We start from the raw sequence: 13,966 nt of genomic DNA on the forward strand, positions 1-13,966 counted from the left end.
ATAAACTCAAAAATGAGGGCCCCAATAAAGCAAGTCAGTTCGCCGGCGTGACCTCCTGGTTATCTTAGTCCCCCATGGTGCAAGCTTGTTGCCGTGCCAACCAGAATCTCCGCCAACTGCATCAACACCCCACGATGAAAGGTCGAGTCAGTTGTTTCTGCAGCCTCTGCACCTGCAAGGACGCCATTTCGTACTAGCCAGTCGGAAATATCCATATAACATTGCAGTCGCCCGCTTGAGGTCAGTGTGGATTGCAACTACCTATATCCCCAACTAAGAAGGAGCGACGAAGGCGCAGGAACGGTAGGAGCAACCAGCCATCATTCATCCACCACAGCCACGAACCGACATGGCGCGCCTCAACACGAGAAGTCAAGCAAGTCACGACAGCACACAGGACGGTCCCCGGGCGAGACCGCAGCGTCTAACAAAGCGATATGTCTCCCCACCACCACCAACACCGAGCGAGCGGCGTCGAGGTCTGCACCAACGGACAATGACCACGGGCACATTATTCGACGAGTCCCCAAGACAGATCGAGAAGCCGACACCCGCTCTGAGACGGACAAAATCCACAAGGTCCAGGACAAAGACAGTTTCCGAGCAGCACTTTGATATCTTTGCTGATAGCGATGGGACGACGGAGCGGGATACGCCCAAGGCTAAGAAAGCGCCGACGCCTTTGAAGCTCGCGCGCACCAATTCTATGGTTCTCCCGATTCCGCAGCAGCCTCGGGCGAGGACGAGCAGGAAGTCAGAACTGTATAATTATGATAAAGAGAATGATCCGCTTGAGGAGGAGTTGGATCCGGGGCCGACATCGCTTTCTAGGAACCCGTCTGATGCGTCTGCGTCTTCGGCGAGACGGTCGCCTACGAGGGGGCGGACTAACACAAATGCAAGCACAAGCACAAGCACGCAGCAATTCATGACGTATCGTCAACCGAGCCCGCAGCAGGATTCGGAAGACGATAACGATGATGGCGATAGCTTTAATTCTCTCGACGATTTTATTGTTAGCGACAATGAGGAGCCGAGCTACCATGAGACATCCGATGATGAAACCGAGGAGAAGGAGGAGCAACACAAAGTCTCTCCACCCCCAACACAACGGAGGAGATTAATTCGAGGTAGGAAACCAAACCCAGCAATCGAACTAGAGAATGCTCTACGTGAGTCTTCACAAAGACCAGACCTTCGTCTTGAGCCATCCTTACCACCCGCGTTTGCTGCACCACCACCGTCCCCAAAGTCGGATAGGGTCTCAAGGAAACTATTCCAGAGAGACACCAACGTTTCCGACAAGATGGACCGGTTAAATCTGGAGGACAGTGATCCGTCCGCCCAGTTACAAGATGATCTGTTTGGGTACGTCCTGTCACCGCTGACCTTCCCGCCTTTATCACCACTTAGGGCTTGTTTTTGACAGAAAGCAGAGCGGTAGCCAGGGCTGAATCACCGGCTCATTCACAAACCAAAGATGACATCTTCCAGACGCCGCCGTCGTCCCCTTCAAAAGGTCTCCTGCGTTCCCCAACAAAGGGAAGAGTCTTGATTCCACTCACCCCTCATCGTGAAAGCACGGACGCCTTCTGGAGTTTGGAAGAGACCAACAACTGGATTGACGAGCATTCACCGCGCAAGGTAAACCAGCTGCTGCGAGAGTTCCATGAGTCTGACAGCGATTCCGAGACCATGTCCAGATCGTTTAGGGTCCAGAAACCGGTTAAAACACCAAGCAAGACAGCACTAAAGAAGGCTGAGACCGAAGCAAAGAAAGCTGCACTGGCTCGCAAAAAGTCATTTGATAGCAGGAAGGCCGCGTTTGCAGAGGACTTTTTCAAAGTGCTCGATGATGCCGTTTCGGGAGGCGAGGTCCAGAGGCGCTCAGCAGATACCGGTGGTGTGCGTATTATATGGAGCAAGACTCTTCAGACAACTGCCGGAAGGGCAAACTGGAGGCGAGATAGGTCCTTGCCTGATAGTACCGACGGCTCATCCGGCAGTGAGACGCCGCGGGTACAAACCACAAAGCATTATGCGACTATCGAGCTAGCGGAACGAATTGTCGACGATGAGGACCGACTACTAAATACTTTAGCCCACGAGTACTGTCATCTGGCGAACTATATCGTCTCTAACATCCGCAATAACCCACACGGCGCCAGTTTCCAAGCATGGGGAAGAAAATGCAAGGAATCGCTCAAAGACCACCCAATCTACGGTGGACGCATCGAAGTAACAACAAAGCACAGCTACAAAATTGACTACAAGTACGTCTGGACCTGCGTCGACTGCTGCCAGAACTACGGGCGTCATTCCAAGAGCATCGACCCGGCAAGACAGAGATGCGGTAAATGCAAGGGTCTCTTGCAGCAAATTAAGCCCAAGCCAAGAAGCGTCTCGCCTAAGAAGAAGCAGGCTACGCCTGCCGCTGGGGCTGTGAGCGACATGGCAAAGGGCTTGGAAGTGGTCAATTTGAGCCCGTGAGCGTGCGATATCATTATGAATATCGACTTGACTTTCTTTATTCTCTCTCTCAATGGCTGGACGATGTCTGGATGCTGGATACCGGATACTATTGGAGTCCGTTGGATGTTTATGACGCTCTTTAGCGAGGCCATCTGGTGTTTTATTTGTTTATTTCTTTCTGTCACTCCTTACCCTGTCTATTGGCGTAAACGATCTTTACGAATGTTGGTTTGCAAAGCAGGTAACAGTAACTGTTTCCACTATCGCATATATTCTTGAAATGATAATTAACTGTCAGATATATTGGCGGTTTGGCACTCTCAGCTTATTTGTCTTTTGTTCTTGATGATACTACTACGTAGTTAGTAGAGGCTACTGACAGATAAATGAAGCCTCCAGCTATATCTAGCCCGTACACCTTGAAATTGTGGTTGATAACTAATCAAGGAGCGTTATTACCTTTCAAGATGGTGCTAGGCACGGATGAAGATTATTTGATATTCAAATATACTTAATAATGAAACCGCTAAAGCTCAATCAATCAATGCAGCGAAACATTCTTCACTGCTTGTTCAACACTAATCACACCCGTCCCATGGCCATGCCCATTCGTACTCGTTTCCTCCCCCGCAAACTTCTGGTTCTGATTCTCACCTGCACTTTCCCCAGTGGAAGTAGAAGCAGAAGCAGAAGCATGCTCAGCCTCGAACGAGAACTCCGGGTGAAGCAATGGCACTGGAGGGACAATACTACCACCCCCACTAACGCTATTCGCACCGTGAGTATGACTATCCGACGAGTCGGTAAGTGTATGCTTGCGGCTGCGTCCCCAGCGGCGGGTTCGCGGGGGTTCAGGCTTGACAGCTTGTTTCTGCATTTGGTATCCGGTTTGGCCGTGGCTGTGACAGACGTGGTTTTGGCTTCGACCTTGTAAGTGTGTTGGTATTGGTGGCACTGGTGGGATGGGCGTAGTTACGCGCGAGGGGCTGACGACGGGTGTGCAGTGGCTGGAAGCGGAAGTAGATGCTGTAGTGAGGTGGGCGTGGATTGCGGCTGCGGAGCGCCGAGGAGGAGGGACGGCGGGGGGAGGGTTTGATGCGGAGCGGCGCGTGCTGATGGGGTGGTTGTGGGATGTTGGAGGGGGTGGGATGGAAGTGTGTTGTGTTGGAGCCGTGGTGGCCGATGCTGAGTTGCGGCGTTCAGAGTCGGCGGGACTGAGTTGGGGTGAGGAGGTTGTTAGGACGGGTGTCGAGGACAGAGGGCTAGGGCTCGTGTTGCCCTCCTCTGCTATGCTTGCTGGGGTGACAGGGCTGGTGGAACCGTCGTCTCCGGCTACTGTTGCTCGTCTGCCGCGCCAGCGTCTGGTCTTTGGGGGTAAGGGTTTCACTTTGTGTTTTGCAGGACTTGTTTGTACTTCGACTGGCGGTCCGTCGTGACGACTGGGTGTGATGACTCCCGGCTTTTCGCGCTGAGAGGCAATTTCGTGCACGCTTGTGGAAGATGTTGAGGCGGGCTCAAGATGCATCCCGAGACGTTCGGCTAGACTGTGCTTGCGGGGCGTTTCATCCGCAGACGTCGGGGAGTCCTGGCCATCAAATGATGGAGAAGCTAAGTTTTCGAAAGAGCTTGGCCGCGTAGCCGGGGAGTCCATTGACTGCGATGACTCTAGCGGCGTTCCGATGTCTGCGTCGGATAAAAGAGCACTATCAATTGTTGGCAAAGACGATATCAGGCTATCTTCCCTTTGCGGGGTTCTTTCAGATTTGTACGGCTCTGGCTCGTCGTGTAGCCATTCCACGGCGGCGCATCGGAGAACCAGTCTGCGAGTCGTTTCGTCAACTTCGTCGAAATGCGTTATCCTCTCACAGTCGGCGGCAGTATCACCGGTCAGTTGGCCTCGGACAAGCAGACTAAGCGTACGTTTGAGCTCATCTCGCTTGTAATATGGAGGTAGCCTCAACTGGGTATGTGCAAGCAGTGGGTACAGAACCCTGAGGTAAGTGTGTCGAAGAGCCGAAGCTTCTTCCGGAAGGTCAAGAAGGTTTCGTATGAGGATATCGACCAAGACGTGGAGGTCATTGGTGAAAAAGTATTCGTAGGTGCTCGGGGTTGTGAATATGAGGTATAGGAGTTTGAGGGTAAGGAGTTGCAAGGAAGTTTCAGCTATAAATCGGGTCAGATCATCGTATTTAAGGATTTGGGAGACAGCTGATAAAGTACCTTCTCTGTTTATGAGAAGAATAATATTCTCACCGAATGTCTTATAGGAGTTTCCATACACGGACAGCACCTTTATGACCTTGTTGGTCAACGGTATTGAAGGCAATTGCTCGTCAGGATTATTAGCTGATATCATAAACTGCTCATTCAAAACCAGCTGTCGCGCATATCAGCATGTTTCCTTCTTTAGACGCGGGGGAGGGAAACGTACCAGCACGCGAATAACAGGATAGTGATAGGGGTCATTGGCATCATACGACAGATGCTCAATAATATTGAACAAGCCCCGTACGAATTCATCATCCACAAGAACTGCCAGCACGTCAGCACCCCAATCACCGTATAGGTCGCCCATCGCACAGCGACCAGCCATCACAGTGAAGGAAACTCACTCAAATCCTCGACCCTGATCTTCTGTATCCGCGATAATTCATACAAAAGGTCCATCAAAAGCCGATGTAGCCCCGCCGCAATATCATCCTCCATATGCGGTGCCTGCGCCTGAAGCAGCTCAAGCAACCGCGGAAACGCACCCTCTTCATTCAACATCTGAAACGGGACTTCACTTTGCCGGCCGTCGAAGAGCAGGAAGGACGCGATTATATGGAGTGTCACAGGGTCATCTTCCTATCTTGGGTGTGAATAACGATTCCCTAAAGGCGGGCGGGGATGAACAGCGAACGCGGGGAAGCGGTACCTGTAATAAAGCATAGATCATCTGCCGCCGGACATAGTCCGTATGAGTGATGAAGACCGCGGACGATGATAATAGGAACGAACATCTTGTAACCTCGAACTCGGATGGGAGATACTCCTCTGTAGCGGGTTTGCGATACCGGTTAGCCTGTGCCTGTCTGTGCCTGTGCCTGTGCATGCGATGCGATGCGATGGCCTGCGGGATGCGGGCTGTTCTCTCTGTAGAGCATAGAAGATCTAAATACCTTTATACCTCGCCGACAAGCTCAAATACGCCCGTAATGCATTATCAATTAAGTCTTCCGTGGAGCAAGGGACGGAAACAATCTCTTGGATATCTGCGGAGACGGAGAACGGAGCCAGTTAGTCCAGGCCTGCCAGAAACGAGGAAACCCAAGCGCAATAACTCATAAGAACGAGGCATACTATTCCAGAATTGCTGCTCATTATCCATGGAGACCTCAAGCTCCATTTCCCGCAACTCGATCGTCGTCGTCCTCGGGCCTGATGGTCTGTTTCACTCATCCCGTCTGGCACCCCGGGCCGGCACGCTGTTGGCGGTGGGCTCCGTTCGGAGGAGACAAGAAGCGACTCGCAGACACTTCAGGCGGTGGTCGGTGTAAAGAGTCAATAGAGAAATACCGGAGAGAGAAGCGAGCGAAAGAGCGACCTCAAGTGTGAAGGAGGGGAAAAGAGTGGCAGAAGTTGCCCGGTTGGCGATGACGATGGAGAGCAAGACAACCAAGACAAGACTGACTAAATAAAGCGTGGCTGAACCCACATTCAGTCACTCCCTAGTGCCGCACATCCACTAACGGTCTTTCTATATTTATTTCTGTACTTTTATAGAGGACAAAGTACGGCCATTTGACTAATAGTCTATGTGCTCTACTGCGTACATCGCGTAGGAATACTGATCGAGGACCCAAAATAAATCAGATGAAGCAATCATCTCCCACTTGAAGAACTCAAACCGAACAGTAATATTGACGAATACTGACGAAGTGGTATCAACAATTTACATGCAAAAATCCGCTCATGACCCTGGGATTTTACACTAATTCAACGTAGATTAGAATTCAGGGCGCTTGAACGGGTGTGCCTCCGTGTTTCTAGAGCCAAGTCAGCGAATGTAGCACGTCGTTGCCCGGGGTCACTTACAGGACATATTCGTCAAGGCTAACCACGCTGGGGTCACTGAATAAGAGGTAGAAGTACTTGAGGGTCTCTGCAAGCCAGAAAGATTCCATACTGTCAACTGGCCGGGGTTCTTCCACAGTAACATCGGAAATGGTCGAATGGGCCAGCTGAGTTCTCGTGGCTGCGTCAATAGCTTGGAACATCTTCCAGCCCTTCTCGCGCCAGTAGGGGTCGCCCGTAAGACGGAACATGATGAAAACAGACTCGATTGCCTCTGGGCGTAGGAGGTACTTGCGGGCTGAGATGCCGATCATGCCAGGTGGTAGACGGTCGTTCTGGATTTTCTCGGCAACGAATTCCTCATGCGTCAGAGTAGCAGGCCCCTCAACTACTCCACTACCCTTTCGATGAGGGTCAGTGTCCTCTTTAGCATTTGTGGACTTGCCCGTATTTTCTTTTGAAGTTGACGGAGCTGATTCGGGAGTTGCAACGACATGCCAGTTGCCCTTTTCGGGCTCGGCAGATCGCTTGTTGTGTGATTTTGGCCGCTTGTCAGCGTAGGGATCCATGGCTTTATACCAAGCGTCCTCATCCCACTCGCACGGCTCGCCTTCAGCACAAGGAACCAGCTGGAATGCCTCGGGCATGATTCTAGTCTTGGTGGCCTCATACGCCCAAACGCAACCGTCGGTCAGCTGACTGCCAATCTTCAAGTCCTGTTCGAGTCCGAACAACTTGGAGCCGATGGCAAACATACCACCGGCGAAGCAGGTAAGATGGGTGCCTTCATAGGCGTAGATAGCACGAGCCGGAGGTGGCGCGTCAATTTTCTTTTCCAAAGTAACGGTTGCTAGAAAACGAACATCGCGATCGTCTTTGATCATCGGTCGGTAAAGGAGATGCTCCCGCACTGCTGTCATCGCCTTCTTGTACATTCTAGAATATTGGTCATTGTTACCACCAAGTAACATATATTCCTTAGGCAAGTACTCGTATGTAGAGTCGCCAAGAGCACCGAGCCCGAATTTGTCAATACCCGAGATTTGATCGGTGAGACCATCAAAACAATCGTGTTTTGGAGGAGTTCGAGCATCAATCGGCTCCAGGGAGCTTGTTCCTGGCGAGACTCCCCGGTCGTAAAAGGCAGGTTCGGCGCCCTCATGGAGTTGCCTCTTATAATGTGATTCCGAGCTTGTTGAATTGGTCTCGGAAGAGGATTTTGAGCCTCTGACTGGTACCCCAGCGGTAGCAGCAGCAGCATCTCGGCTGTAGCCCGGGGCCTTTCTGCACCCGGACGCATCAAGATTCAGAGGCCACAAGCCGGGAAGTTTTGTTTGATCCTGATACTTTTCGAGCTCATTCGTGATGCGCGCAATCGCATCGTAGTACTTGTCATCTTTGGTCAATTGCGCTAGACGCGTGAATTCTAGGGAAAGTGAGCCAATCTCCGCAAGGACGGCCTTGAAATCTCCCCGGCGGAGTTCATTTGCATACTCCGAGCTCCACCTATAGAAAAGGGTTGGCATCCGGTTTGGTGTGTCGAAAGCACTTATCAAAACCTCCGCGAGCTCAACGGACTTCTCCAAAAGCACATCGTACTTGTGTCCTGAGATATCATAGGCACCGAGCATTCCACCTAGGTAACGAATGGCGGTCTCGAAGACTGGTATCTCTCTCTTCGTGCTAGTAGTGAAGTCAATCCTCTTGACATAGTCGACTGCCATAGAAAATTCCTGCTTCAGGTCCATGATCCACAGCGTATCCAAAGAGTCAACAAGAGTGGCACCCCAGCCATTGAAGGTATCCTTGAATCCACCTCGAAGAGGCTTAACCTCGTCATGACCCATGGCTTCTGCCTTATAACCGTTCCACGCATGGAGGAAAGCCGACTTGATAGTGTCGAGTTGTTGTAGCCTCTGCATCTTATCGGTGGCAGACTCGTCCTTGACTTTTGCTTGCAGTTGGGGGAGTGACTTCGACGACCCGGTTGGGAGCTTGATCAGGGTCTCCGGCTTGATCGGATGTTGTTCAGGCGTCGGCTTCCAGTGCGGTACCGAAGAAGTATCCTGCTCGTCTTCATCGTGCTTGCTCTGTGTCTGTGCGCCGGCTTGAGGCTTGGAGCCACCGATATCATTGCCTTGAGACGGCGAAGTGTTCGGTGAGCCCGGGCGTTCTACCGACTGACCTGAGTTATCGTTTGAGCCCTTGTAGGGTGGTTGTTGTTGTTGTTGTGGCGGCCGTTGCTCTTCGGGCTGTTCGTACGGAGGTGGACGCACGGGACTTTTGATGTCCTCGTTGTCATTCTTGAACTGATTGTTGGGATCCTGATTGGGGATAGGGGGGGTTTGATGATCGATGGGGGACGGGGAGACCTGCAAGATCGGAGGTTGATCGCGGGACCGACTAAAGTGAAGTATGAGAAGGACAAATATGGCGGCGAACACCAGGGAAATTCGGTATCGACGTGGACGGAACATTGTGCACAGATCGGCTATAAAGGAGCGACGGGAAAATGATGGTTAAGAAAAGGAGGGGGTCGAAGCGTGGTCAAACGCAAGTAGTGAAGCTGGAAGGTGTCGCGACATTAAGGGAGAGAACGTCGGAGAATAGAATTACAGGCTGAAGCTGTACACTATTGAGAACAGAAAAGAACTTGAATTTATTCAGGTCATTTCGAGAATCAGTGTGCGGTCGCGATGTCGCGTGCTGGGGAAGGAGTGGTGATGATGGTATAAGGGTGGTTAGAATAAGGGGTCTGTCTGGAGAAGACTTGCTCAAAGGATTGGATGTCGAGATGCAGGACCGGCTGCAGGCAAAAAAAAAAAGCGATAGGAATCCTCGAACTCTCAGGTGATTGCTTCGGAGTTGTAATCTGTCTGTTCTTGCAGGGGAATTTTAATATAGCAGCGGAGCCAACGAGCAGTGCACAGACCCTGGCGGCTTGGAGCTGGTAAGGCGAGCTGCAATGACATCAGGCAGCTTCGCTTGGCTCGAGGTGTTCCAAGAGAAGGAGAGGAGAGTAATAGGTAAACCCAAAGATCATGGATAGATTAAGCGTCTCTGAGAACTTGATTAACCTCAGTGTTGTATTTGGATGTGAATCGTGATTGTCGTCTCCATGTTTACTCCGCAGAAAAAGGGTCAAAAAGGCCAAGACCCTGAATCTACACGTAATATAACCGCGCTATACATGATGAAAACCCCTCTTTTAGCGCATGGACCCTGCGCAATACAGTATTATTTCATTCACTGGGATGGAAGCCAGAGGCACAGACTGCTAGGGTTGTCAGCAGACACATGCTTCCCGAGGTCCGCTCCACGCTGGATGAGGGTTATATCTACCAAGATTGTATTAGGGGTGAATGCAGCGTCCGATGGCTTCAGTCCGCTGTTCATTATTGGACACAATCCGAGGACCATGTATAAGATTATATGTGGTCATAGTATTGCACTAGCGGCTTGAGGTAGTACGGCGAGGAGTCAGGACGAGGCCATTCGCTATAATCTTCGGACAGTCTATCCATGATACGGTACTTGTCGAATAGAAGGCAGTATATCTTAGAGACCAACAGCTGCACGAGGCCGGTTATCCTTGTTCGCCTTCTGGAACTGCTGAATCAGTCCAAGAACTCCCGCGCCCCCTACTATATCGTCTACTCTCTCTGCCTCCGCGCCCTCTTCGTCTACTTCGTCGCTCATTAGGTTCATTCGCCATGAACCGTCGAGGTGACTGTCAGCTGGTTCTGGCTCACCACGTTCTTCAGAAGTTGCGCCTGTTCTTTGCCCCACAACGGGACCGAGGCCAGGTGTTGTAGACTCTTCATGATCATCGATAACAGATTCAGTTACAGGAGCCGGTGGAGGGCGCGGTAGGCGGTGACGCTGTTGTGCTATGATACGATTTGCGGTTCGGAAGCCTGAGGCGGAGGGCTGATGATGAGGGTCCAGGAGAAGCGACGGGGCAGGAGAGTCAAGATCAACCCCAGGAGCTCCAAATCGAGCTGCGCCAACCAGGGACTGTTGGCCGGGACCTGTAGTCGCCGGTCCGACGCGAGTCTGATTTAAGTCCTGTCGGTTTCCAACATTGCCCAGCCCGACCAAGGATGGTGATCCTAGAGATGGGAATGTTGGCGGAGGATGGAAGGCACGCCTGTTATGATGGGCAGCACGAGGGTTCGCGCCATAGTTATCCAAAAACCCATAATAGGAGGCTAACATTTTGCCATCTTTAGTCGAGAAGTAGTCCGCTCGTAGGTCCTGTCTCTCGTCGTCGCGTTGGCTGACATGTCCCTGTGGCATCGCATTTGTACCCTTTTTGAAATCAAACACAGCAAAAGAGCAAAGGTAGCCCATGCCGTCGACGTGAACGGTGAACTCTCGGAAAAAGTCGATGACTCGTTCGCTGCATTTGGGTAGACTGAACCACAAGATGAAGGGCGTGAAGACCATACTCAATATCTCTTCCATAAAGATGACAATCTTCATCTGGTATGACACGGCAAAGTCTTTTCGAACATCATCGCTGTGCAACTTCCCTTGCCAGTGACTTGGGAAATAGTGAGTAAAATCGATCACCTGGCGGAGAGTGTACTCTGGATCGAATACATCGGTGTCTTCGGGAACCATTCCACGGGCAAACGCCCAGACGGAACCGAAAATTCCAATGTAGAAGAGGACAGTTCGATCATGCGTCAACTCGAATCCGAGAAACATCTCCGGATCTATAATGGACGCCAGTGCTAACACGGAGGTGAGTGCACCAGAAACAAAAGCCACGAATCCTGCGACTTGAATCGTCTTGTCTTTAGGGAATTGGTCCACATAGCGGGTCGCAAATGGGTACGACAAGTTGATGCGGCGCTCAAACAGATGCCATAGTTCGTTGAATTCACGGAACTTCCATTCGGCAAGCGGCGTATACTGACGGGAGGAGAGTTGTGACGGGGTGTTTTTGTATTCGTTGAAATAGCGGAAGAAATAATGCATCATAAAATAGACAATGATGAAAGGCGCTACAAAGATGTTCATAATCCCATAAAACATAAAGCGACGTTGCAAGCCCTCACTCAAGGCTTTTCGGTGGGTGTCTTTCAAAAAAAGTGGTCGTACTTGGCCTTGCTCGTTGAAAACGTAATCCATAATGCATAGGTTGATATTCCACTCCATGATACGCGAGAAGAGTTGCCTGTTCCGTAGGAAAGGCACGGGAAGCGTTAGATCGAGGATATCTTTGTTTATCAAGGCAATCAGGTAATTCTCTTTGCGCATCAAGCGGTTGGCAATGTCATGGGCATCCATTCGTTGTTTGGATTGGCTGCCCAGTAGTCTGCGGTTGTTTGCCGATACTGCGCCAGCAGTAGCAGGATTGGCATCTCGCAGCGCCATTAGTCGGCTGACGATCTCTTGCCAGGAGATGGTTTGAATCTCCGCGTCCGATACTCCAAGTAAGTAGTGATAGAAATCATGCATGTTCTTGAGCCTCCTGATATCCAACACCAACTGAAAGACCTTTCCAATCCAGAAAAGACAGAGCAACCAGAGCAAGAATGTCGATGACATGCTCATTTTGCTGGTGCATTTCGGAATTAGTATTTGATCGAGAGTTTTGCTCCCGCGGACGGAGTGATAGTCGATGCATTTGGTGAGGAATGTCGTAAATCCAACGATAAATGCAAAAGTCCTGTTCATAATCAGCAAAGGCCTCAAGACTAACACCACTGCAAAGAAATGATTCCGCACATGATACTCAATAACCGGTTCAACAGAATGGACCAAATCCCATTCCCCAGAAAATAGGTATATACTTCTTTTAAGAAGTTATCTAGATTTTCCACATTTGCCCACATCCACATCGCTTTCTCCTTCGGATCTACCAAGGACAGATTCGGGTATCCTGCTGACCAGAGGCTCTTTGGGTGATTCCGTCGAGGAAAGTTATGTGAAGGGGTTTGGTTCTGTGTGGTATCCCACCGAATATGATCGCGACGCGGAGAACGAGCCGAACGAGAAGGTTGCGGGTCGGAAAGGCGATGAGAGGGCGGAGGAGGAAGTCGCATCTTGAGATCATCGTCGTCGTCATGCTGTCCCTCCATCAAGAGAGAGGCTGGAACATCATCATCATGGTCCTCATCGTGGTAATCACGGTCGCCGGGATAGGGTCGGGGAGACACTGATTGCATCCATCTTGGATTGCTGGATTTACGGCGACGAGGTTGCGTGCCAGATGGGCCTGCTTGTGGCCCTCTTTGCAGCCTCTGGGGGGTCAAGAAGTTATCACTCGGGCTCGGCGACTCCTCCCTGGCAGCGTCGGCCATCGCCTCTTCAAGCTCTCGATCGGTGAACCGATCTCCCAAGTTGGCGTCATCCTCGTATGTCAGTCCTGCACGTTCTTCAACATCAGAAACATCCGAATCGTTGTCATGTTGGCGAAGGGTCTCGTAAACCGACGGTGACCCGTTTGGAGGAAGGAACCGAGACAAGACATTTGAGGCCATCATTTTGGGCTAAAATTCTGCATCGACGTGCCTATCATCAGTTTGGAGCTAATAGAAGTGTTAGTGAGCAAATGTGGCGTCTAGGCTAGCTTCATGCTCTGGACGGTAGCCATCGAAGGATAGATAGGCGCGTATAAAGAGGTATAGAGGGCCGGAGCGGAGATGTGATAGACGAGTTGATAGATAGGAACTTAGCTCCGAAGAGCACCAGATCGAATATGAGATGAAGCAGCGGCCAGGGCTATCTCTCGCCGGCGGACCAGAAGCGATATGCTGTCTACATGAAGATCGTGACGGATGATTTGAAGTGGCAGCTGATGACCAGCCTCGACCTCATGACATTGATAGAAGCTCCAGAGCCGCAGAGAGATGATGCAGGCGGTGACTCAGTCAGCAGCGGAGTCGTGCCTGAGGCGGGAGTCATGTGACCCCATAGTATTGAAGAGCCGAAGGAACCTGGAACTTTGCAAGCCTCTGTCTTAATCATTTTTGAAAGGGAAGATTGTTTGTAAAGTGCACCGTTGATTGGAGTTTAGAGATCATAAAACGCGAGCTACTTTTCGTGAACGCAGGACTCCTTCTAGCCCTTAGACCTCAGAATCAGCACACTACGCACGGGTTCGTTAGGATCTCCTACTCCGTATCAATCAAGGGCTACATCAGGTAAGGGTCGCGCAATTGTTGGGAACTTGGAGCTCGGATGATATGAATGTGGTCTAAGTCGCTGATGACACGACTCACGAGTTGAAATAATAGTGGGATGGAAGCGCCAATAAGGGTTGTCAGCCTGGGCTCTAGACATTACCAGCTGGGTCATGCGGGGACGCTTTCTTCCGCTGTGGACGGCATCTCCTCCTCAGCCTACGGAGTAGATAGCCGGGTAAACTCATATTGACTGTGTCTTAAAAAGTATGTAAATACGGCGATTTATAGCCGCGGAGCGA

The 13,966-nt window shown here is 51.0% G+C and overlaps 4 protein-coding genes across 4 annotated transcripts; 1 reads left to right on the forward strand and 3 right to left on the reverse strand.

Moving 5' to 3' along the window:
• The first annotated feature begins 69 nt into the window (after positions 1-69).
• On the forward strand, positions 70-2,748 carry BDV17DRAFT_251191 (SprT-like family-domain-containing protein). The gene is made up of 3 exons (XM_073756402.1): positions 70-240; positions 293-1,368; positions 1,437-2,748. Exons 2-3 carry the CDS (start codon positions 350-352, stop codon positions 2,488-2,490), a joined length of 2,073 nt encoding a protein of 690 aa, XP_073620862.1. The 5' UTR covers positions 70-240; positions 293-349; the 3' UTR covers positions 2,491-2,748.
• BDV17DRAFT_251193 (uncharacterized protein) lies at positions 2,733-6,084 on the reverse strand. The gene is made up of 7 exons (XM_073756403.1): positions 5,815-6,084; positions 5,634-5,726; positions 5,390-5,508; positions 5,085-5,319; positions 4,904-5,004; positions 4,693-4,849; positions 2,733-4,635 (listed from the first exon to the last, which is right to left on the reverse strand). The coding sequence occupies exons 1-7, from the start codon at positions 5,858-5,860 to the stop codon at positions 3,014-3,016; spliced, it is 2,373 nt and encodes a 790-aa protein (XP_073620863.1). The 5' UTR covers positions 5,861-6,084; the 3' UTR covers positions 2,733-3,013.
• Positions 6,085-6,405: 321 nt separating this feature from the next.
• BDV17DRAFT_73108 (class I alpha-mannosidase 1A) lies at positions 6,406-9,325 on the reverse strand. Its single transcript, XM_073765037.1, has 2 exons — positions 6,550-9,325; positions 6,406-6,500 (listed from the first exon to the last, which is right to left on the reverse strand). Exons 1-2 carry the CDS (start codon positions 9,003-9,005, stop codon positions 6,461-6,463), a joined length of 2,496 nt encoding a protein of 831 aa, XP_073620864.1. The 5' UTR covers positions 9,006-9,325; the 3' UTR covers positions 6,406-6,460.
• Positions 9,326-10,020: 695 nt separating this feature from the next.
• Positions 10,021-13,119, reverse strand: atgI (autophagy protein ATG9). Its single transcript, XM_073765036.1, has 2 exons — positions 12,268-13,119; positions 10,021-12,208 (listed from the first exon to the last, which is right to left on the reverse strand). Exons 1-2 carry the CDS (start codon positions 13,023-13,025, stop codon positions 10,087-10,089), a joined length of 2,880 nt encoding a protein of 959 aa, XP_073620865.1. The 5' UTR covers positions 13,026-13,119; the 3' UTR covers positions 10,021-10,086.
• Positions 13,120-13,966: the final 847 nt, after the last annotated feature.

The sequence above is a fragment of the Aspergillus undulatus genome (genome assembly GCF_047715775.1).
Source record: "Aspergillus undulatus strain CBS 261.88 unplaced genomic scaffold BDV17scaffold_2, whole genome shotgun sequence".
Classification (NCBI taxonomy): Eukaryota; Fungi; Ascomycota; class Eurotiomycetes; order Eurotiales; family Aspergillaceae; genus Aspergillus; species Aspergillus undulatus.

What these genes read in the sequence shown, in the direction of transcription:
- atgI (XM_073765036.1), bottom strand. Translation starts at nt 13,025, where the DNA reads ATGATGGCCTCAAATGTCTTGTCTCGGTTCCTTCCTCCAAACGGGTCA. An exon ending in AACCGGTTATTGAGTATCAT is followed by an intron (nt 12,209 to 12,267) that starts GTGCGGAATCAT and finishes GATTATGAACAG; the next exon opens with GACTTTTGCATTTATCGTTG.
- BDV17DRAFT_251193 (XM_073756403.1), bottom strand. Translation starts at nt 5,860, where the DNA reads ATGGAGCTTGAGGTCTCCATGGATAATGAGCAGCAATTCTGGAATA. An exon ending in TGATCTATGCTTTATTACAG is followed by an intron (nt 5,320 to 5,389) that starts GTACCGCTTCCC and finishes CACCCAAGATAG; the next exon opens with GAAGATGACCCTGTGACACT. An exon ending in TCTTCTCATAAACAGAGAAG is followed by an intron (nt 4,636 to 4,692) that starts GTACTTTATCAG and finishes CCCGATTTATAG; the next exon opens with CTGAAACTTCCTTGCAACTC.
- BDV17DRAFT_73108 (XM_073765037.1), bottom strand. Translation starts at nt 9,005, where the DNA reads ATGTTCCGTCCACGTCGATACCGAATTTCCCTGGTGTTCGCCGCCATA. An exon ending in AGCCTTGACGAATATGTCCT is followed by an intron (nt 6,501 to 6,549) that starts GTAAGTGACCCC and finishes ACTTGGCTCTAG; the next exon opens with AAACACGGAGGCACACCCGT.
- BDV17DRAFT_251191 (XM_073756402.1), top strand. Translation starts at nt 350, where the DNA reads ATGGCGCGCCTCAACACGAGAAGTCAAGCAAGTCACGACAGCACACAG. An exon ending in TTACAAGATGATCTGTTTGG is followed by an intron (nt 1,369 to 1,436) that starts GTACGTCCTGTC and finishes GACAGAAAGCAG; the next exon opens with AGCGGTAGCCAGGGCTGAAT.